Genomic DNA, 22,776 nt, shown 5'->3' with positions numbered 1-22,776 from the left:
CTAAGATAGACCGATGAGTTTCCTCCACACCAGATTGCGGTGCCGCTTTTAGTAATGCAGGTCAAGAGGTGTAGTGACTGGCAAATGCATAGAGAAGGATGCAATCATGCTCCATCCATCGGATGTAACAATTTCATGTTTTCTGATGAGGTGACAGCGCAAAGAAACATGTTGTGATTTCACCACGGCATATTGCTTTTCCCCAGACAGCCTGTCTTGTGTTGAGTTAAAGCTATCAAGGCCCTGAAGCGAATCACCCTTTTGAGCAGGAACAAACCAGTACACGTTAATTATACTCTCCCAATTACATGGCCGACAGACTGCTTGACTGAGTTCTTTTAAACTTGGGGACAGGCTGGGATAGCGTATTTCCTCTGTCATGTGGCGTTTTTCAAAAAACAAACCTTTGGCTCCTGCTATTTGAGAAATGAGTGTGAAGCTTGACAGCAAAGGGTGTTGAGGACATCTCATGTGTAGACTAAACTGACACATACAGCGGTGGACAACTTCCACACACCAAAGTAAAAGCGTGTGAATAATCCATTGTATACAGTATATTATATATCATGTATGTATATGCTGTGTACTAGGAATGAGCATCATATTAGATTAAGTGGTGTTAAGAATTGTCAATTATGAAGAATTGGTTCTTGATTGATCATGAAACAAATGATGAATCACAAATTGGGCGAAATTGGGGATGTAAGCAAAATTTTATTTGTAGGCCCCCCATCATCACCAAATTACCGTAATTTCCGGTGTATAAGCCGCCCCGGTGTTTAAGACGCACATGTCCACGTCATAAAATGGCATATTGTGGCGCGCACGAGTCTGCAAGGACCAGGTACATGGAGCTTTTTATTTGACAGGATACAATCATGAGCTGTGAGGAAACTCACAACGAGCTTTTCAACCCATCGGAAATTGCAGGAGGTCATTATTCAATATAACAGTGCCACTCACTTTTTCACATTTTTACTGTATTTAATGAAGAGAAAGATCAATGACAGGACAGGATTGTATATATTTGTATGTATTAACAGCTCCAAATGAACTGAATATGTCAATCAAGCTAAAAGATACCACACAAGTCTAAAAATCTATTTGTCGAACACTAGTTTCTTTAATAGTAGTATAACATTTGTATTTTGTCACAGTTGTTATTATGAGCAATGAGTGGTTGTGTTCAAAGACATCACGTAATTTAAGAGTCATTTCCAACATACTTAAATCTAGCAAATGGTATATCTGAATTAACCCTTTATAGGCACCAGAGTTTTTTCAAGAAAATATTCAGTTTTGATATTACTATTTCAAACGGTTGTAGCTTGAAAATGGTTAGAGATAAAGGCATACCGTAAATTACAAAAAATCATCACTTTGACCCAAAGTTTGTAGGGAGTAAATTTAGTCATCTAATTTGCATATCATGATGTCACCAGGCTCAGAAATGGTCAGATCCCTGTCTCCACGATACCCAACAAGCTCATCAGAATGTCTAATCCACTTGTGATGCTCTTCCTCATATGTCACGCAAACACAGCAATCATCGTCATCATTTACAGCGGGATCTTGAACACCGCTACTGCCTTCTCCGCTATTAGCAGTGTATTTCCTGTCGCACATTCCGACGCGACTGTCCTTATTCTCTCCTTAACAATTACGAAGTGAGTGATAAGAATATTCAATTCATGGTTTTGTTTATCTTCCTGTTTATTTATACACACACATGCGCGCTCATTAAAAAGCGGCTTATGTGATGTTCGGAGTGTCCCTGAATGCATCTCGCGTTCTTGTAATGAGAATGAGAAAGATTGAACGGGACAGAGACGTGTGTGAGTTGGAGATACATACAGTATATGGTGTTGGAATTGTACTGCTGTGTGTGTTCAGGTCAGAATGAAGTTATAAAACAGTGTCAGGATCTGTGTGACTGTGTGAGGACGCTCCACTGTGCTTATGACGACGGGCCCGTCTGCTGTCATTGTGTGCTTGCTCTGGTGCGCATGCGTTAATTACATAAAAAATGTAACTTAATTAATGTAATAAATTAAGTAATAAATAACAAATAAATAAATAATTAATAAAAACCGCCGTTAACGCATATTTTTGACAGCCCTAAAAAATATATACAAAATATTTGAACTGGGTTCAAAAATCACACACATACTTGTGAGAATGAACATAGAAGAGAAATGAAAAAACTTTAAAAATAAATCTAATAATTATTCCAAGTAGCATGTTACTTAAACCAACCTTTGAACCAATCAAGCACACTTATAAATTAATTATTTATGTATTACATTATTTTTGTGTCTACAGGAAGGTGGTACAGGCACAACAGTAATGACGTAGATGACAGACTCGCGCCAACGGTGCATTGTGGGTCCAACCCAAGATGGCGGCGCCCTTGCTGGAGTGCTGATGAAGTGCTTCTGCTGATCATTTCTCAGGATTGTGTGTGATTTACACGCGACACATCGCACACAACTATCCAGTAGTGACGCCGGCTTGTGGCAGAGGACTGTACAAGCCTGACTGTTGTTAAGTGTGTACGGTGGCTGGCGTGGCTGCGGCAGACTGTCCGTGTGAAGATGGGCCTCGTCTCCAGCCCCTTCCCATAGCGAAGAGCAGTGGGGAGAGGAGCAACAGATTCCCCTGCAAACACGCACCCGTCCAACTTGGATTTGACGGTTTTGATATACTGTATAGACTGTGGACGCTGTCTTACAATTTTCTTAACGGAATTGTTTGTGCGACGGTATCTGTCATCGTAAGGAGAAGAAGAGTTTTCCCGGCCATCGTAGAGCATCTCTCCACACCAAGGTCTGTACACCTCCATTGCTTGAATACTTTCTGCACTTTTATATATGTTCTTCTTGTTTCACCAGACACTCGGAAGAGTGTTTGTACTCTATGACAAATGGTGGCAGTGAGAAAGAACTGGCAAATCAAGCTAGTGAATGGAGCTAACGTTTAGCTGATTAGCAGGGAACCCCCGCTGTGAGACCCATGTTAGCCTTGACTTCACGCATGCGCATTAACAATCTAACTAATCTTAAAATTTACTTTATTTACAAACAAAACACAACCCTCACATGTGTAAACAAACAAGCATGTCAGTCATAAGCCCTTTTTCACCAAAGCCAGCAACGTAACTTCTGTCTAGTTACACCGCGACTACCTGTTCAGTGCAAAGTAAGCTTCAAAATAAAAGCATGGCAGTATTAACCTAGGCTGTGTCCAGTTCAATGGTCGACGAAGGCCAGGTGTTCGGAGGCTCTTCCTCAAGCAACGACCAGTCTTGTGAATTTAGGCGGTCTAGCCTTCCTCCCACAACCTGGTTGTGCCAGGTGTTCTCATGTTTATCCCGACGTCATGATGGGCCGTCTTCCAGGATAGCAAAAGGAGAGCGAAACCATAACTAAAATGAAAGGGAACAAACTAAATGTGACATTATAGAAGCAAAGTTATAAGTTTAGAGGCTGTCCGTCGGTGGATTTAATACCAGCTCAGCGCTAAACCTGATATATTAGACAATAGTATATTATGAATATATTAATAGCTAGTTTATTTATTTATTGCTTTTTTGCTACTTCATTCATTTGTACAGCATTCTGATCAGCAGCAACACAATTTTTTTTTACGTGTGTTTACATATAGATATGAACATTTGAATAACTACACTATACTTGCATAGTATTTCAAAGTTTTAATATAGCTATCACATAGATGACTTTGTGTCATAAAACAATGCATCCCACACAGTATGAACCTAGGTGGCGGGTTAAATAACGATGGCAGAGATGAGGTGGAGGAGAACATCTGGAGGCCACCCGTGATGTTCCATGGTGCTACCACCTGGAGGATCATCCTGATCATGATTATCTTCAGTAGTTTAAAGCTATTCTATCTTATTTGTTTTTTAATAAAACTAATGGTTGACTTATGTGCTTCCATGATTGAGAAAGATGATTATCTTTTGAAAATGATTCGTAACATGGCAGTGTAGGTCATCCTTGCAGACCCACTTGAAGGAAGATGCTGTGGACAGTGGAAACATGCACCAGTCCACATGATGTCCCATTGACAGCCACAATGCGTCTTTGTTTTTGGAATCCATACAGCAACACCACCAAGCTGCCGTACTCGGCTAATATTCATTTTGAAATACATGTTTAATAACACACGAGCAGTAGTTTCAGCACAGTATTTATTCATTTACATGTTCAAACCACTAAAAACAATGTATAATCTAAACCAGAAAATAATCTATTTTTGTTTTTTATTGTGCATTGAAGTGCTTGTGAGCCCATGCATTTCCTCCAAGATTGTTCTCAAGGAGCATGAGACAATATAAACACGAAGATCACATTAACAACAGGAAGGTAAACATTCATTGCAGTTAACACTCGGGGCGTCACAAGATCTCGCAAGATTAAAACGCAACAAGAGTTTTCTTTCAGGAAAAAAACTGTCTCATGGGCACAAGGCCTGGGACGATAAATAAATTAATCGCACAATGAGTGAAAATGAACTTGGTGATTTTACCCGCCTCCATACATTTCCATTTGCATGCGTGTCTGTTTTCCTCGTCTCTTGCCTTTAAACAGGCAGGGAGAGAGTTCACTCTGTGCATTGGATTCAGCACTTTGGCGTGTCTAAAAAGAAAAATCTCGGAAGAAGACAGTGTTTATTGCTGAATGGGTATTTTCCTTTGCCTACACTGCCAATGATGCTTGATATGTGGCGAGAAATGAACAAAAAAGTAAAGTTTAAAGACACTGAACTACAGATGGGCGTAAAAGAGCAATTTATAAAGCAATTTAATAATCTATCTGTGTTGGTTGTGTGTTTATAACATGCGTACATTGTCATTTGTAGGGTCCTAATGAAAATGGATGCAGACTTGCTTCACTCTACTGTGGGCCTCTCAGAGGAGGAGCCCGACATGAATGACTGGGAGCTGCCCCTGGCCTTCATGAAGAAACGGCACTCTGAGAAGATTGAGGGCTCCAAGGCTCTAGCGCAGAGCTGGAGGATGAAGGACAGGGTAGGTATCCTCTTCTCCCCCCAATCGTGCTCTCTGCTGTGCTCTGGTGTGTGTGGCTGCAGGGGCTCTTGCAGCTGTCGCATGCAAAATTGGTCAGGGTGTTTATCTGTGAACTAATGGAAGTCATAAAACGTGAATTTGCAGTAGATGATTGTAATTGATGCTTGTATAATGCAAGCAAAACAAAAAAACAGAATATCCATGGGATGCCATTCAAGCGTTTTTATTGAAGTGATTTCAACTTAACAACAAAATGGACCTGATCGTTGCAGGCTGTGCCACAGAGTTAGGTTTTATGTTTGGAAAGAACTACATAAATGAACTCTACAGCTCAAGATGCTGCCATGTTAATCATTAACACAAAAAAAAAACATGCTAGAGTTCATTTTGATTAATTAGAAAATCTGTCACCCTGTTATTAATACTCATCTGCACACAAAATGTATCCAGGAAAACATAGTTTTGCTTCATTAACAATCACTTCATGTTGCAGCCCCGACTGGTAATGAAATTATCCTCTTGTTAGATCGTTAATAGTCATATTCTGGATGTGGAGGGGTACCTATAGTGTGGCGCTAAGTGGTATTGCATTAACACTGTCTTAATCTGACCTAATCATTGTTAGGTAGTCTCTTAACAGCCAATCAATATTAGGGGTGTCCAAAGTTTTTTCCAGCGAGGGCCGCATGCAGAAAAATTAAGGATGCGTGGGCCCACTTTGATACGTTTTGTACATGAAATCAATGTTGGACATGAAATCAGTCGATCAGTATATGCTAAGCTATCTGAACAAAACATCATACATTAATAATAACTTAATTTTATTTTTAAATGCCCAGGGGCAATATAATATCTATAGGACAAAATATGGCCTCTGGGCCACAATTTGGACACCCCCGATCAAGAGACACAAAAATGATGTACGTGAATATTTTGTTTTGCCTAAAACACAAATAGGTCTGCTTTCATGGACGACTGACGAAATTTAAAAATATTCACTTTGGAGAGGCTGAAGTCAGAGGATATTTACATTTTTAAGACAAAAAACAAGCGAATACCAAAATAGTTGTTGATTGAGTCTAAGTATGGAAAAAGTCTGGAATTTTGAAAAGTCAAATCCGTGGGAACGCCGTTAAAGTTAACGTGACTTCATACAGGGTTTGTTTAGTCTGAACAAGACAGTGTTGTGAGTTAAGATCCCCAATCAGTAGCTGGTCATATCTAGTAGGCGATATTGTGTAATGGAACAAGGAAGTGTGTGTCTCACTTTCTTGGTTGTTGCATAAAATATCCTAATGTGTTCCACGACGGAAGGTGTCTTTCTTTTAGTTTGATCACCGCAAGAACTCAAAATCTAATAAAAAAATGTTTTTTTTTCCTAGTCAGCTGGTCTAAGTTTAGGCTTCATAAATGCATGGCCCTCAACACACTCTAATGTGTAATTTAAAATGATTATTTCTTTCCTTTTTCAGTAAGTCATTGCAGTCTTGGATTGATACATTTATCGACAAAGTGCCATTACATAGCTCCAAGCAAGCAGCTGAGCTAACAAATAGCATTTTAAACATGATAGTCCAAGACATGCGCCCACTGAGCATGATGGATAAATACAGTTTGTTCCTATGCGCAATGTGAATTTAAGAAATAAAACTGTTAATTATCTAAAAAAAAAAATGGAACCAATTGGTCGTTCATTATTAAGTGAAATTAAATTTTTTCTGTTGTGTATTTATAGTTGTTTTTTAAACAAGCAAAAATATATTTGATCCGATTACTCGATTAATCAAAGGAATTTTCAGTAGAATACTCGATTGCTAAAATATTTGATAGCTGCAGCCCTCGTCGTCACCATCATTAAGGATAAAGATTGTATTGTAATGTCTGGACCTGGATGCTGTAAGGATGACGAGGTGGTGGTTGATCAATCATTTCCTCGTTGTAAAAACAAAACAGGCTACTGTTAGCGGAACCACGCCAAAACAACATCAGCAAACCCAGCTGTCCTCTTGGCGCGGAGCCATCCTCCTCCTCCCACACCCACACCCACAGCCAGGACACATGGCACTATTGCTAGCCATGAGTCCAGCTAGCCAGGCTAAGCCTGGGCTGTGCTGTTTGTCAGGTAGATGTGGGACGTGATAAACACAAAGTTCCGTTCCGAAGAATCGGAATACAAATACATGAACTACAATATTGCAGACACATACTGGTACACATGCATTATAATGATGGCAAACGCCGTCATCATACAGGTACTGTAGTATGTAATAAATTCACATTTTATTATCACTCTGCTGCAGCTGATGTGTGCCAGTATTGATTTATAAGGTTAGGAGTATGTAGGAGTACAAGGGAGGCAAAATGAATCATCTTATCATTTTTCCAATACGCTTTCATGGCTCATAAGGTAATTTCATAGCAGTGACCCCTATTTATCATGTAGTTATTAGTATTTCCTTTCACACAGAGATACTGTATGTAGTTGTGTTTTATTAACATGCCCTTGTATGGCAAATACCAATTATGAGGTTATTAGTATTTATTATTACTTCATTACATTCTGACAATAAAAATATTATGTGATTCCAGTTGGAGTCTCATTCATTTTCCGTTCAGATACTGTATTTGCCTTGTAATTGCTGGAGGTGAATGACTCTCTCAAGTGAGTAGTAGTGCACGAAAATACTTTACTTTTTTTAAAAGACCGTAAATGGCATTCAGAGGTTCTGCTCTTGTCGTCACGTGTACATACAAATACACTATATACGTACTGTATATTGTTTCACAGTATGAGGTTGTCTACTGAGTGGCAGGCTGCGTAATTACATTACCTATTGGTTAAAATAGGGTCTTTATTTCCCCGTCGGGCCAACAGCTGCTATTGGGATGTGTACGTACGTGTGTGTTTTCAGTTATGGTGGTTGTGTGCCACTCTCTGTGTGCATTGTGATTACGGTCACTGCCCTTTCTAAGTAATTGCTATAAGGGTCCAGGTACTGTATATGTGGAAGTCAGGGCTGGACCTGCAGATGATGTTGAGCAAACCCATTGTTGTTTACAGTGCCATTAGTGGTTCATGAAGGATTAATGTCCTGCATTCTTAATGCTAGAAGACTTGCGGAATGCCATATAAGTGTGTTTTTCTTTTTCGTGCCCTTTCAAAAATATGAACAGTCCATCATTTTATGGTAGGTTTATTTTAACAGAGAGACAGAATGCAAAAAAAAAATAAAAAATAAAAAATCACAGATTATGTTACCGGTCCATGAAAGACAAATTAGTCCTGTCCCTAGAGGAAGGTACTGCCAAACTCAACTCGTTATGTGGATAAAAGACACCTGTCACAGACGCATGTCTCAATCATTCGAACCTTACCGCTACCATGGGCAAAACCCAAGACGTCACGATTGTTGAACCGCACAAGACCGAATTGGACTACAAGACCATCAACAGTTCTTCCAACAAGATCTGTCACTTGTAAATACTGTAAAAGGCCTAGCGTCTGCTCTGGGTCTAACAGAGGTGGAACGGCGACAGTGTAAAAGGATATTGCGGTATGCTGTGGCCAGGTATGAAGATCAAACCTGAGACGACGTTCTCCTGCCTTGTTGCGTTTGAAGCAGTTGTCGCTCTCCGTCACACATACACGGGAATGTCCCGCTTTGTGGGGTTCAGTGTGGTAGTTGTGCGGCACATGAGTGTGAAAGAGGTTAGAGTCTAATATCACTACTGTAATGGCAAACAACCCTGGACCTCGACCTAAAAAGATAACTACGAGTTTGCCCAATAGGCTTTGAGCTTTATTTGATCTACAGGTGGTAAACCTGTTATCAGCTGAAGATGTGCCTTGTGGAAGGATACTGCTGAAATTGTATTCATTCTATTCATAAAGCTTTAGAAGACTGTTACTTTAAAAAAGAATACATGAGGAACCTCTTTACCATCAGCATTCTGCATGCTCGTAATGTGCCATGGTGGTAGGAAGCCCGTGCTACGTTTATGCAACAAAATGTTAGATTTGATGAATGTTTTGATTATTTTTTGCAGTTAAGTAGTTTGGTTTGGTTTGGTTTAGTTTATTTAAACATGAAGGTTACAATGGAATACATCTCATGAATCATTCTTTCACAGTTCCACATGTCCAAAAGGAGTAGGAAGAAGCAAGTCTTATTTAATCCTACCCCCCATCTATTCCACATCTATTGCAACACTTGTTATTCATTTCCTGCGTTCCATGTCATGTTTTCTGTGATAATCAGGATACTAATACATAAAAGATGACAGTAAGACAAAAAAAAATAAATGAATATATAAGTTAAATATGAATAATTTATTTTCCCTTCCCCCTTTTTTCTGTTTTCTTTTTCCCCTCCCCTTTCCTTAAAAAAACAAAAACAAAAAACAAAAAAAACATATATATATATGTATATGTATATGTATATGTGTGTGTATATATATATGTATATATGTATATATATATGTGTATATATATATGTGTATATATATGTATATATATGTATATGTATATATATGTATATATATATATGTGTATATATATGTATATATGTATATGTATATATATATGTATATATATATATATGTATATATGTATATGTATATATGTATATGTAACGAACGTGACAGAACATCATTGTGATGATCAAGACTCTTCTGCCTTGTATTTAACAAACATCAACTGCTTGTATTGTAGTAATGCAGTTATGAGTATTAGTAGTACATTACATGACTTAATGATGACAAAAATGTTCATTTTCATTTTTTTATTCTTATTTTTGTTAACCGCGTAAATCATGGTGATAAGAGGGCCAATTTGCTCGAACATTACATCTAAAATAAATAACATCTACGAGGTCAACATGGATGATATTGGGATTGAAGTGAATGGGAGACTTTGTGCAGTGATGTTGATAGGTTTTCAATGTAGTGAGTCACCGGAACACACAGGGGATGAATTGAGGGGGTCCCTAGAAAATTCAGTGGGTCTCCAACACAATAAAAAAAAAAAAAAATTTGTTATATTATTTTTCTTAATTTGCAGTGTTGTAGTGTAGGCGGCATAAGTGTGTCCCATTGTGCGCAGTAATGAGCTGTCTCTTTTTTTATCTGTTTTTGTATCTTTAAAACCCACAGAAAGGAGAGACGTGTTCATGTCTCGTATAAGAATTGTAGATGATGGGCAAAATTCCCCAAAAAGTGTTCCTTTATGGATTAAAACCATTGCTTCCTGTATGGAGCACCCATGCAATTCATAATCACAAATGATGACAGAGGCTCAATAAGGTAGTAGAGCGTTACTCTTTGCTGGCTGGCACTTCTTGATGGTGTTCAGTTCACTTTTTGCCTCCTTTTGTGTTTGTTCTATGTGGTGTACAAACCAGACCAATACATGACATGAGTTCGACATGATCGGAGAGCTTTCTATGACAGCACCCTGTCTTTCGCTGATGTCAGCAATAACCTGCTGACCACAGTAATTGTATTTGTGTTTGGATGCTTTGCTTGTTGAGAGCTTGTTGAGCGTACTAGTGATGTCGAATTGATCTTATTTGCAAGCAACAAATTGGCTCCTGTGTTAATGATAATTGCTATTTGTGTGTCAAACACAGGAGACAGCAGAGAGTGAAGAATGTTGGTAAAGACACTTTTGAATACTGCTGAAACGACTATACTATACTGCTTTTTTATCTCGCTAATGTGTTTTTCTAATATACTGCACGACTCAATTTTTAATGTACATGTATGCACGTTTACCCACTTATACACAATCACATGCATGTGCAAGGGCTCACTTCCTGCAGGGTTTCCCATCACCCCCATTTAAACGTTGGGCTGCTGAATAATGAAATCAATGAGTCGTCAATAGCCGAGCTCATTCTAATAATGTGGAAATGAGACGGGCGGTCTGTACAGCTTTTTCTTCTGCATCATTAGTTGGATTCAGTCAATGTTCACTGTTCATTAGGCAGCATACACTGTGGGCCACAGAAGCATGTGAACTGGATGTATTTGTAAAGTGTACAGTATGGCGTCATTGCTGCAGTGTTTCCCCTACCATTATATTAATGGGCCTTCCAGAGGTTAATTTAATGTAATTTTATTTTCTATATAACGCCAGATCACAATGGAAGTCATTCAGGGATAACTTTTCTATAGAAGAGGCGACCCTAATGAGGATAAGCGGCATAGAAAATGGATGGATGGTATTCTATTTACATGACGGCATGTCATTTCTGTCTCCACATGGTCACAACTTTACAATTCTCTTCTGCTCTCTGCTCTCTCTGCAGTGAAGCGATCACATTAATGAAAACATTGTAATCACATGCACAAAGCAGTGGGTTTGACATCAGTGGATTATGTCGGCAAATACGGTGTTTTAATAAAAAAGAAAAGAAAAGTATTTTTTGTCTGTTTTGACTGTTTGCGGTGGTAGCCTATGTTCATTCCCCTATGAGACGAGGTACAACTTGTGTAGTCACGTGACTCCACCCATCCAGTCTGAACAAGAAGACAAACAGACGATGAGGAAATGGCTGATGGTTGAAATGAAGAATCCATAGACGAATTAACGTCCGTCGAAACTGACCCTGTTGTACTTGTTCCAAAAATAAATTCAACCTCTGTCATTTGGAAATATTCTGCGTGCCGCAAAGATGGTGTTGTGCAAAAGAACATGACATGAACATGACAAGTGTGCATGAAAACTGTCGTAACCACCCAAAGCAACACATCCAACCTCTTCCACCACCTACAGCACAGCCATGCTTGTTGAGTTGGACGATGTGCTCAAAGCTCCAAGCAAGGCTCGGAGGCATTTGCAGGGGCGACACCAATACGAGAGAACGTCTGAGAGGTGGCTAGAATTAACCAACGTGATATCCTACCACATCGCTAAGGGTATGGCTCCCATAGGTACAGTGGAGCACACGGGCTTTAAACGTCCCATGAAAGCAGCTGACAAGAGGTACACCATACCATTGTGAAAATATTTTAAAATGTTTGTTAAAAAGACGTAATACATTGTCTATATTTCACATGGCAGTGTTTATTTGCAATTGTTTATTGGTGTTGCATTGACATTTTTGTATCAAGCCACACTACCTTCTTTGCACATGGCATTATTTATATTATGTATTAATATTATTTATGTAGTATTTATATTATTATATATTATTATATTATATAACATATATAAAATTTTCATATTTCATTGAAAGTAATGTGTGCCAGTTGGTCAACAAATGAACAGCGGTTAATTTGCATTTCGTGCAATTATTTTCAGATGGCAAAGATATACAGTGCTCAGGGATTTATCGTGCATTTCGCGTTATCGAGGTAAAAATGCCCAATTTACCGGGATATTGATTTGAGGTCATATCGCCCAGCCCTACAGAGACACGAAACACAACAAAGTAACAAAAAACAACCACCAAAGCAGCAAAATGTAACAAAGGCAAGCATTTTGTCTTCCAGATTTTTGACAGAAAAAAACAATGCTTGTTTTGCTTTGACATCATGACATTAGCAAAGCGGAACCCGCTAAAGTCGACCTTGTTTATGTTTGTTTGCGCTGCTAGACTGACAGCTAGCATTCGAGCTAAGGCTAAAGCAAAAGCTAGCCGCAGCAAAGAGCAAAAGAGCAAAGCTACTATGATAAAAAAATTATGGAGTTTATGGAATTGGCAGCCATTTTCGGTTGCTGTGCACTTTATGTTTGGTAAATGGCTCAAATCAGTCTGTAGTGTAATCTGTAGCCTGCAAGTTTTCTTTGTTTTTAAAGGGAAAAATGTGAAAAATAAAAGACTAAAGGAACTGATACATATAATTTAATAGTTTGGACAGCAATTTTGTCAGCTTTTCATTTGTATTTGAGAGAATGTGCTGTTAAAACAACAGGTTTGTATTGTTTCACGTGTATTGTTCAATGTTTTCAACAAAATCAGATCGGAACATTGAAGGTGTATGTTGTCAATTCTAAAAAATCAGCCAAAATCGGAATAGGCATGTCAGGCTTTTTAACGATCAGTGATCGGCCAGAAAATTGGAATCACACCCTCAATTTAAACTTGGCACAAATGGAGCAAAACAATGTCAACAAACTGCTATAGGCTCAAAAATTCTTTATTGCCGGTTCTCTTTATGTGTCTGGCCAAAGTCACACGTAACTGTGCAAGTAATTTTCAGTTACGTTGACAATCACTTACATCGACGGCAGTTAGCCAATCCGAGGGACATCGACTTAAATGGGTTCCACTGTAGCAACCATACTGGGAATGTGACTGCCAAGATATTTTAGTTGAATGGCTGCATTTGATTATTTGAAGTCATGCTTTCAGTAAAAGCAAGAAGCTGTTGGAGTGACAGAGTCTAACACTGGCCTTAACCTGAGCTTTTAGGTAAATGCTAAAGTGGAATGTGAGTTCTGTTCATTCATCTTTTAAACATGAAAAATCTCTAGACGTACCTCCCAATATGCATAAAAGATAAAAACGAGACGCTTAATCATTCTCATCTTCCTCTGATTTGCATCCTGATTAGAAAATACAAATAATTTCATTGAAGATGAATATGAATGTATGCTAGTGGTGGGAAAAAACACATTAAATTGCATCATTTGGATGGGTTTTTTTACATTTCAGAATTGATGTATAAATGTCAATCATTAATTTGGATTAAGTGCAGCACCGGCACTAGTAAAGGAACAGCATACCCGGCCCATTATGTGATCATGCAACTGACTAGATAGATCAAATGATAGCTGTGCTGTATCACGGTCTACAGCAGGAGTAGGGAACCAATGGCTCGGGAGCCAAATGTGGCTCTTTTGATGAGTGCATCTGGTTCTCAGACATTTCTTAATATCCATTCATCCAGCTTCTATGCCGCTTATCCTCATTGGGATCGCGGGGGTATGCTGGAGCCTATCCCAGCTGACTTCGGGCGAGAGGCGGGGTACACCCTGGACTGGTCGCCAGCCAATCGCAGGGCACATATAGACAAAACAACCATTCACACTCACTTTCATACCTATGGACAATTTAGAGTCGCCAGTTAACCTAACATGCATGTTTTTGGAATGTGGGAGGAAACCGGAGTACCCGGAGAAAACCCACACACGCACGGGGGGAACATGCAAACTCCACACAGAGATGCCCAACGAAGATTCTTCCGATCTCCTGACTGTGCTCATTCTCCCGATAATAAGAAACAAAGTGAAAGTCAACTTAAGATGTGTCATGTATCTAAAACTTTCTTATGCATTTTAATCCATCCCTCCATCCATTTTCCACCGCACTGTGGAAATGCCAATGGCGGCTGTCCTGTCTTCCAGGTCAAACACCAAAACTTGATTGTTGTTGTATGATGTGGTAGCCTACCCGAGTCATTGAGAGGTCAAGAAGTAAACATCCCTCCATTAATCAAGTAGTCAGCTACCTAATTTTGCAGGGCAAACCCTTTTGACGAAGATGGTGAAAAGAAAGCAAGATACAGAGTATGGTGCAGAACCAGAAGTGGCATTAATGGTAAGAGGTATTTTATTTATTATTGGTTAGCTTCAGTATAACAACGTTATTAAAAAGAATAAATTCAAATACTTATATTCTCAGATGTTGGTCTTACTTAAAAATGCACACATTTAGTTGTATTCAACGTTGAAAAAATATTATATGGCTCTCATGGAAATACATTTTAAAACATGTGGCGTTCATGGCTCTCTAGGCAAAAAAGGTTCCCGAACCCTGGTCTACAATAACACTAGTATAATTTGTGACACATTACAAAAGTACCATATACCTAGTCACATTAACCAGACAGGGACTGGAAGGGTAGTAAAGGAACACTTTACGAGCCCAAACATCCATGCCAGCGTACATTTTACATGTCGCTAAACGTGGATATTGAAACTTTCCAACTACAGTAGTTTTGCTTTTAAAGCAACATCATGCTGCTGAGTACAACTGGGCTAAGTGAAGCACTTTGCAGCTGCTGATTTGCGCCTGAAAAGTCAACGACTGCAAACTGAGTTACAGGTTGTAGTCATTTCACAATAGCACAGAGTGCAGGATCACTTTAGAGTTTAAGGGTTTGTGATTCCAATGGCAGATGGATGGACACAACCGAACACCAGAAAAAAACATAACCTCTTTGGCAGAGCTAATGATGCTAAATTCACTTTAATTAGATGCGTTGAAGTGGACGTCATGCTTTTATTTGGACTGTTGTGCTTGATTCCCAGCTGGAGTCTATATTGCTGACCTGTTGCTGCCAGCATGCTTTGGAGTGCCAGGTGAAGATCGATGCGCTCCCTCATTTTAATAACCTTTATTCATTGCAGCCCTCACAAATGGAATAATCAAGGGCCATTGATCTAGTAGCAAGCTGGGGGTCGTGTGGGATGGAACTCTTAAAAAGCAGGAAACGAGGAAACATCCCCTGGAGTCCTGTGCAGTTATTAATGATTGCAGGACAGCTGCCAATTATGCGGGTGTGCGGGTGTGTTTGCTGATGAGCATTCACACGTTATTCTGCACCAAACCTTTACTATTTATTATTATTCTTATTCCTCCATCATCATCATCATCATCATCATCATCATGGAGCCGGTGGATGTTAGACACCTTGCACTCCTCCACCTTCCGTTTGCGGATGTCTCACGAATGATCATTAGGGTTTAGGTCCATCACCTTTACCCTCAACTTATCAATCATGCAGTCTCTTTGTCTCTGTGAGGGGAGGCGGGGCCGCTTGCATACACACAGCAGAAAAGTGTAGCCTCGTGAGGAGCAATGCAAAAATAACATAATAAAAATTAGGAGGAAAAAAGATGTTTGCAAAACCAAATGCCACAGCCCTGGGGTAGGAATATTTGGGCTTCAAACCAAATGAGCAAGGTGAGCCCATCAACACGGATGAGCCAGTACAGTAGTCCCTCGTTTATCGCAATTAATTGGTTCCAGACCTGACCGTGATAAGTGAATTCCCACAAAGCAGGATTCAAGCCACTTTTCAAAAGGCAACCCCTTCAGTTTAGACCAGCGGTCTCAAACTCGCGGCCTGCGGTCCATTTGCGGCCCACCAAATCGTATCTTGCGGCCCGCGACTGGACATCAAAGAGTAGTGTAATTGCACCCGCAACATCCGGGCAAGCTGAGTGTTACTTACACACTTACAGGGGCAAGTGAACACCAACACTGAACAGTGGTGTTATCACATGGACCGGGGAGGGGTGGCCCTTTAGCGTTATTGTCAGCCATGTATTGTGAATTGTATCGTGAGGTACTCTGAGATTCCCAGCCCTACTCCCAATACTTGATGCGGCCCAGCCTCACCCAGACTCTACCTCCAGTGGCCCCCAGTGAAATTGAGTTTGAGACCCCTGAGTTTTAGACCATTTTGACTGATCTTTCAAGGCACACATAATATTGTGTTTTATGGCGATATAAAAATGGAACCTACCAAAAGAAAGATTAGACTCCCGTTTTTCATCAGAAAAAAAAATTGCTTCTACCTTTTTCAAAACACGCATGGATGTCAAACGTGGCTCATTGCAGAAATAAAATAAACAAAATCCCAACAAAAGTGGAATAGTAGAGCACAAGGGCATAATGTAACTAGAAAAAGCTAAAATGTTGATACTAGTAACTAATAAAAACACAAAGATTTGTCTTTAAATAAATGTATAATGTTTTTTTGTTATAATTTGAAAGATGACATAGGAAAATAGTGCATGATTATGTTGTACTGTATATTATCATAACATTAGATTATTTGGTCTCACAATAATATCATTTAGTCACGATTTGTGGAACAATAAACAATTCAAAAAGCACCGGCATTGTTTTGTGCATAATCTCGTGCATCATCTCGTCTGGTGAGTTGGATGTCTTGTGACCCCCCCCCCCCCCCATGTATTTTACATACTGTGTGTATATAAAATTGTGTGTATATAAAATTGTAAGAAAAGGAGCCATGAACTCTCTTGCACAAACATAAATGTAATCTCTCTGCCTTGCTTCCCTTTTTGGGATTATTGGGAATCCATACCATTTAGCATCCCTTTATGAAAATTGAACCATGTTCAGGCTTTCATTATTCTTTTCATAACTGTCTTTCATATACTGCCTCATTTTACTTCAGTGAAATTTAGCTTTTTCCCTTTTTCCTCGTTTTGTGTTGCTTTGCTTCCAGCTAAACATTACTTTAATTGATTAGTCACTCATCAATTTTTGCATGAATTATTAATATAAAAATGTTATTTTCCACTCTTGCCTAGGGGGATTGATTAATTTGTCACTGGTGTTGGTGAGATTTGCAGAAGCATTTAGTTTCAAGCCATTTCAGTTTGTTACATCAAGAGTGTCCAAACTTTTTCCAGCGATGTGCATGCGGAGGCCACTTTATATGTAAACTTGATATACATTTAAAGACAAACTTTCCTTTATTATTAGTTATTCAGGATTTCCGCTACATGTAATGGATCGTGGCGGCCCACCACTACAAGATAAAAGCCACCTTAAAAATGAGTTAAAAAAAAAAAAAAAACAAGTAATATACAGCATTATAAGAATTTATATATATGCTATGTAGATACATATATAGATTATCATTTCCGCACATATTGACCACAATTAGTTTGAAAACGATTTAAAATGTCATAAAAGTGTTTCACTGCGCTTTATTTTGATAAGCATGCACCAGAATCGCCGGGCCTGTCTTGCTGGCACTTGCGTATGTCTGATCAGATACGGGACACGTCTTACGTTGACTTTCACTTTGTTTCTTATTATCGGGAGAATGAGCAATGGCCCGTAAAATGTGTTGTCAGTTGACGACAGCTTGTCACATGCTAAGCTTATCTAGGCCAGCGTGTGTGATCGCTCACGTTTCAATATCATTCCACTTTCTGGCATTTTTGTTTACACACCTAGCTGGCGGCATATGGCTACCTCGTTTTTGAACCACAAGTGGCTGTTAAGTTCATGGGACACACCAATCATCGGTCATCATCCCAACTTGCTTTTTTAAAGTGTCACTTAACAATCTTGTTATCATATAACATTTATGACTTACTGCTCGTAAGCTAGTAGTTGCTCACCAGCTGATGTTGAGTAGTTCACCGAATAATATTTGCTTTACCTCTTTGTATTTTATAAGTGTTCTATTCAAACAGTACACCTGTATTTAATGACAAAAGAGCACACTGAGTGGAGATGTGCTTTGTAAATGAAGTACAACTTAAATGTTGGCAGTCACATTAAACACAAATACCTCATCTCTTTTTGTCAGAGTAGTTTTAATAGTGCTGCAAGTTGGATACACTTATACTCTTTAAACAGGACAGATTTCTATCACAAAAATATTTAAATTGTTATTTTATTTATGTTGTTTTGTAGTGAATATATTATTTAACAATTCATTTCCCATGTATTTGTATTACTCTAAAGCAGGCATCAAATAAAACTTAGGTTTGTGTCAAATAGTACAAAATATCATACTTTTGTACTTGTCACATAGTAATATTGGACTAAATAGGTCAGGTAACAAAAGTAGGCTCGACATTTTAGACTGTCACGTTAATTCACAGTTTAGCAGTTTTGCAATGGTCTCGGCTCATGTCGTGCTTGTTGTTGAAAAATGTTAAATAAATAAGTTAATAAATAAATAAGTAATTGAAAATTGCTATTTGTCATTGAAAAACAAATGCAGATGCAACAGTGGCACGACACAGCAGCGGCAGTCTGCCCTCCCATGCAGCCCACCACCACAGCTTCAACAAATCCTAGGGGAAACTCTGCCATTAGTATCAATACTTCAGCTTCTTGCCGCTGCTGTGTCTGCAATTTCTTTGTGACTTGTTTATTTATGAACTTATTTACTTAACTTCCCTGCGTCCACAATACAACCTACACGTCCAGGTGTTATACTGCTGAAACCTAAGCGCCATTGTTTTGTATTGTTTCTTTCATCGTCTGTGTGTATAATTTTTTCTTTGACACACGTTTGCCTGTCACAAAATGGCAATGCTTACACAGGCTGAAATTGACATCAGATTTTGTTTTATACACAACAGACACAAAGAAATTATTCAACACTGTTTCCCCTGTTTTATTCAATGTGTTTGCAGTATATTTTTATATGGTTATCACTTCAAATCACTGTGATCTGTGCGTCATGCCCCTCGAAGTGACTGCACCCTCTCTGGTACCTCTTTAAGGAGAATCACCCATTTACAAGTATTTCACCTCATTACAAATCAGTGCTGTGTCTACCGGGTTCATAAATAAATCGGCTGGACTAATGTTTTTTTGTGATGCGGTGCAACTTAAAAACCTACGTGTTATTCATCTGCATTAATTAAATGCAAATGACTATCATGTACTGTTTATTATAAATTGTCTGCACTGGATGCAGGCTGGAAACAAATACATTATCCTAGCAAATGATGTATTCTCATTAATTGCACTGTCCTCACTGTAATTATGATTAACACTGATGTGATTTGACCTTTACCTAGAATGAACTGGATTACCACTTAATATTTATTTCCATTTTTTTGGAAACCGCAGTGGTTACTGATCAAAAAAAGAAATCTCTCTTCCTTGACATTTTACCTCCAAAGTCAGTAACATTTTTTCTTCTCTCTGTGGATTTGACATTAATGTGTCTCAAAAGGCTTCTGTCATTTCAACTGTTGTGTTTTAAAGGGCAAACCTGCCCTGATTTCCTCTAGTGTAGGCTCTTTGTAATATGTGGTAGACATAAATGTCTTTCCCTAAGATATTAAGGTAGATGTTTTTGTTCTTCTCCATTGCAGATAGAAGTCATGTTTGCCTACATGCATGTTGACAGTTATATACTGTACTGTAATTTCCGGTGTATAAACTGCTAGTTTTTTTGTCTTAAAATTACAGCCAATACAGCCGTGTGGCTAATTTATGGCTCTGTTCTAATCTCGTGTCATCTCCTTTACTTAAGAAATGCTACGAAACGTTTAAATACTGTGCCGCTTGCGAGCCAGTGAGGAAACGGTAGCTCCTTCTTTGGCAGAAGCCAATCACGAGGTATAAGTGAACTCACAATGAGCCTGTCAACCCATCGGAAATCGCAGGAAGCCATTACTCCATATAACAGTCTGACTCACTGTGTTATCTTAAAAGGAATGCTAGAATCATCACATGACAACTTAACACTCAAAAGCTAGGTAAGAAATATACAAGGCAAATACCAATGTGAGTTTAAAATAGAAAACAACAGCTATTTTAACTTCATCCCATAATGCATTTCTTCCCAGCAAAGCATTTCATTAGTTATTGCTGCCGGGTGCTGCAATGCTGCCTCTGTCCACCAGAGGGAGACAGAGGAGCCCAGAGGGAGGCTGACATCATTGCAGCGCCCTGGCTGCTCGTATTGGTACTTGCCTTCTATATTTCTTTCCCAGCTTTGTGGGTATTCATTCTCTTGCTCATCCAATCAGCAGTCATACCACAGTGTAGATCCATTCAAGGACTTGCGGTGAGTTACATATTTGGAACTCCTTTCGAAAATGCACATTTCCTCCACTTCAGTGTAAAAAAAAAAAAAAAAATCTCAGGAGCCGCAACAAGGAGGCTGAAGGGCCGCATGCAGCTCTGGAGCTGCGGGTTAGTAGTGTTTCTCACCATCTTCATCAAAATGCAGGCAATTGCAACTTTCTTTGCCTCCATTTGGTGTTATTTTGCAGCCGTGATCAGTACGAAGAGCAGAGACTTGTGCCGCAACTGTGTCGGACGAGCGACGGAGTTGGGGGGACAATGTCTTTCGGTTCCGGTCTCCATACTAACAGGCTGCTAAAAGGGACGATTTGTGATACAAAAAAAAATGTTACAAACACAAATGGACTAATAACACGACAAGACTCGCACCATATTGTATGCTAACCGGTAAATGTATGCGAACCGAGGCAACACTTTTGTGTCTCTTTTGACGTAAACTGAAATATGCTAACGGGGGCATACGTGAAACTGAAGTTCCACTGTACCTCAATATTAAGGCGTTCATCCAACCGTGCTTGCTGTTCAGTCCAAAAACTGCAATGAGCTCTTTGACATCTTCCCGTGTGAAATAGATATTGTTTACAGAGTTAATTATGTTCATGTGTCAGTGAACGTTGTGTCAGCCACGCATCTGAACCAGTGGCTGGGTTTAGTTCCTTTTCTTTCCCCTTCTTCCATGTACATTTTAGCCACAATGGGCAAGACTGGTGAGCCCATGGCACAGCTAATCTGAAGGAAATCATATACCTGTTGGTTGTGTCAAAGCGGCTGGAGCCCTGGAGTCGTTCCCTGACAGTGTCGGTTGTTGTAGTTGTGGGGATACATGTAAACAGTGAGGTAATGCCGAATTATTCCATTATTTGTCTGAAGATGGTCTTAAGGCTCTGAACTTTATTGGTGAAGTGTGTGGCTTTGTGGTTGGTATGTAAGTGGTGTCAGAATTGTGGCTAGGTGTTTGCCAATGTTGTAGATGGGGGAGTTCATGCTACTGACAATTGTGAATTTTAAACTAGTAAATGCAAGGTTGAGTTTCTCTGGGGTACAGGCGATAGTATGCAACGGCATACACAACCACACTTTGTGTACGTTTAGTGGTGAATACAATTGGGACAAGTGCTTCCCCCTCAGTTCCGAATGTGCAGAGGGGGTTCATGACATACACCATGCAGGTAGGAAAAGGGCAATGGGAGAGTAGGTCAGGTGAGAATGAATGAGGTGCTGTAATACTATGAGAGTGTTTATGTGGCTGTCTCAGGTCCTGCTATGTCCCACGTGCACACTGACCTTTTACACAGTCAGTGGCAAAACGAAACACACTTTAATTACCTTAACAACAGCAGTCGTCCTAACCCTTACCTACCTGACAGCAGTGTGTCACTTGCAGTACATGCACACACGCACACTCACATACTCACATGCTCATGCACTCACACACACGCACGCACACACACACACACAAAGCACATTCGTCATAGCTATCCATATCACACTGAGACTGCATCACTACTAGAAAAAGGTCATTGGCACTATGTGTGTAAAATATCACATAGTGATGACTTTTAGGATGCATTAAATATGTTTGTGTTTTTTGTTTCGTTTTTCTTTACTCCCTTTAAACAGCGGCATTGTTAGGTCTGGATGACAAACGTGGTGATACACTCCTGATCAAAATTTTTAAGACGAGCAAAACAAATTTGCAGGAATATGTAACGGATGCCAGCCTGTGAGGCTGTGCAAGTGTACGTTGCTAAACCTCACTCCCTCTGCCTCGAGAGCTGCGCTGAACACGCGGTCGACAGTCCGGGCTTTTGGCCGTGTGGTCAGCGCTCTCGTCTCCCATTGCGAAGGTCCTGTGTTCGAGCCCTGGTGCGGGCGGTGTGAAGCAGGGCGGGTTACAATTATACATTTTGCACTGTTGGATCTCAAGGATCTCAAAGAAGAAATGATAATGGCAATGCTAATGTTTTATTTCATGGTGGCATCCACTCTCTGGAACTGATGTCCATTTTTGTAAACGTCCCTTGCGATCCATCCTTAAATGTTCTCAATTGGATTTAGATCAGGTGAATACACAGGATGGTTCAAAAGAGTGAGGTTATTCCTGTGGAAGAAGTCTGTTTGTCAGACGGGCATTGTGAACTGCAGCGTTCAGCGAGTAGTGTAGCCGAC

At 39.5% G+C, this 22,776-nt stretch overlaps 1 protein-coding gene across 7 annotated transcripts in view; it reads left to right on the top strand.

The window, feature by feature from the left end:
• The first annotated feature begins 1,851 nt into the window (after positions 1-1,851).
• The window catches only part of rptor (regulatory associated protein of MTOR, complex 1), a 178,415-nt gene continuing 157,490 nt past the window's right edge, over positions 1,852-22,776 (top strand). For 4 of the 7 annotated variants that reach the window (XM_054778400.1, XM_054778398.1, XM_054778397.1 and 1 more), the window contains exons 1-3: positions 1,852-1,893; positions 2,323-2,826; positions 4,885-5,053. In XM_054778400.1, the coding sequence (XP_054634375.1) occupies positions 4,892-5,053 (162 nt within the window). In that variant the 5' untranslated portion in view covers positions 1,852-1,893; positions 2,323-2,826; positions 4,885-4,891. The remainder of the gene's footprint in view (positions 1,894-2,322; positions 2,827-4,884; positions 5,054-22,776) is intronic. The other 3 variants (XM_054778403.1, XM_054778399.1, XM_054778401.1) reach the window with 1 other exon arrangement.

This window comes from Dunckerocampus dactyliophorus, chromosome 6 (genome assembly GCF_027744805.1).
Source record: "Dunckerocampus dactyliophorus isolate RoL2022-P2 chromosome 6, RoL_Ddac_1.1, whole genome shotgun sequence".
Taxonomy (NCBI): Eukaryota; Metazoa; Chordata; class Actinopteri; order Syngnathiformes; family Syngnathidae; genus Dunckerocampus; species Dunckerocampus dactyliophorus.
The sequence above is the reverse complement of the archived record's forward strand: the minus strand, read 5'-3'. Positions and strand labels throughout refer to the sequence as shown.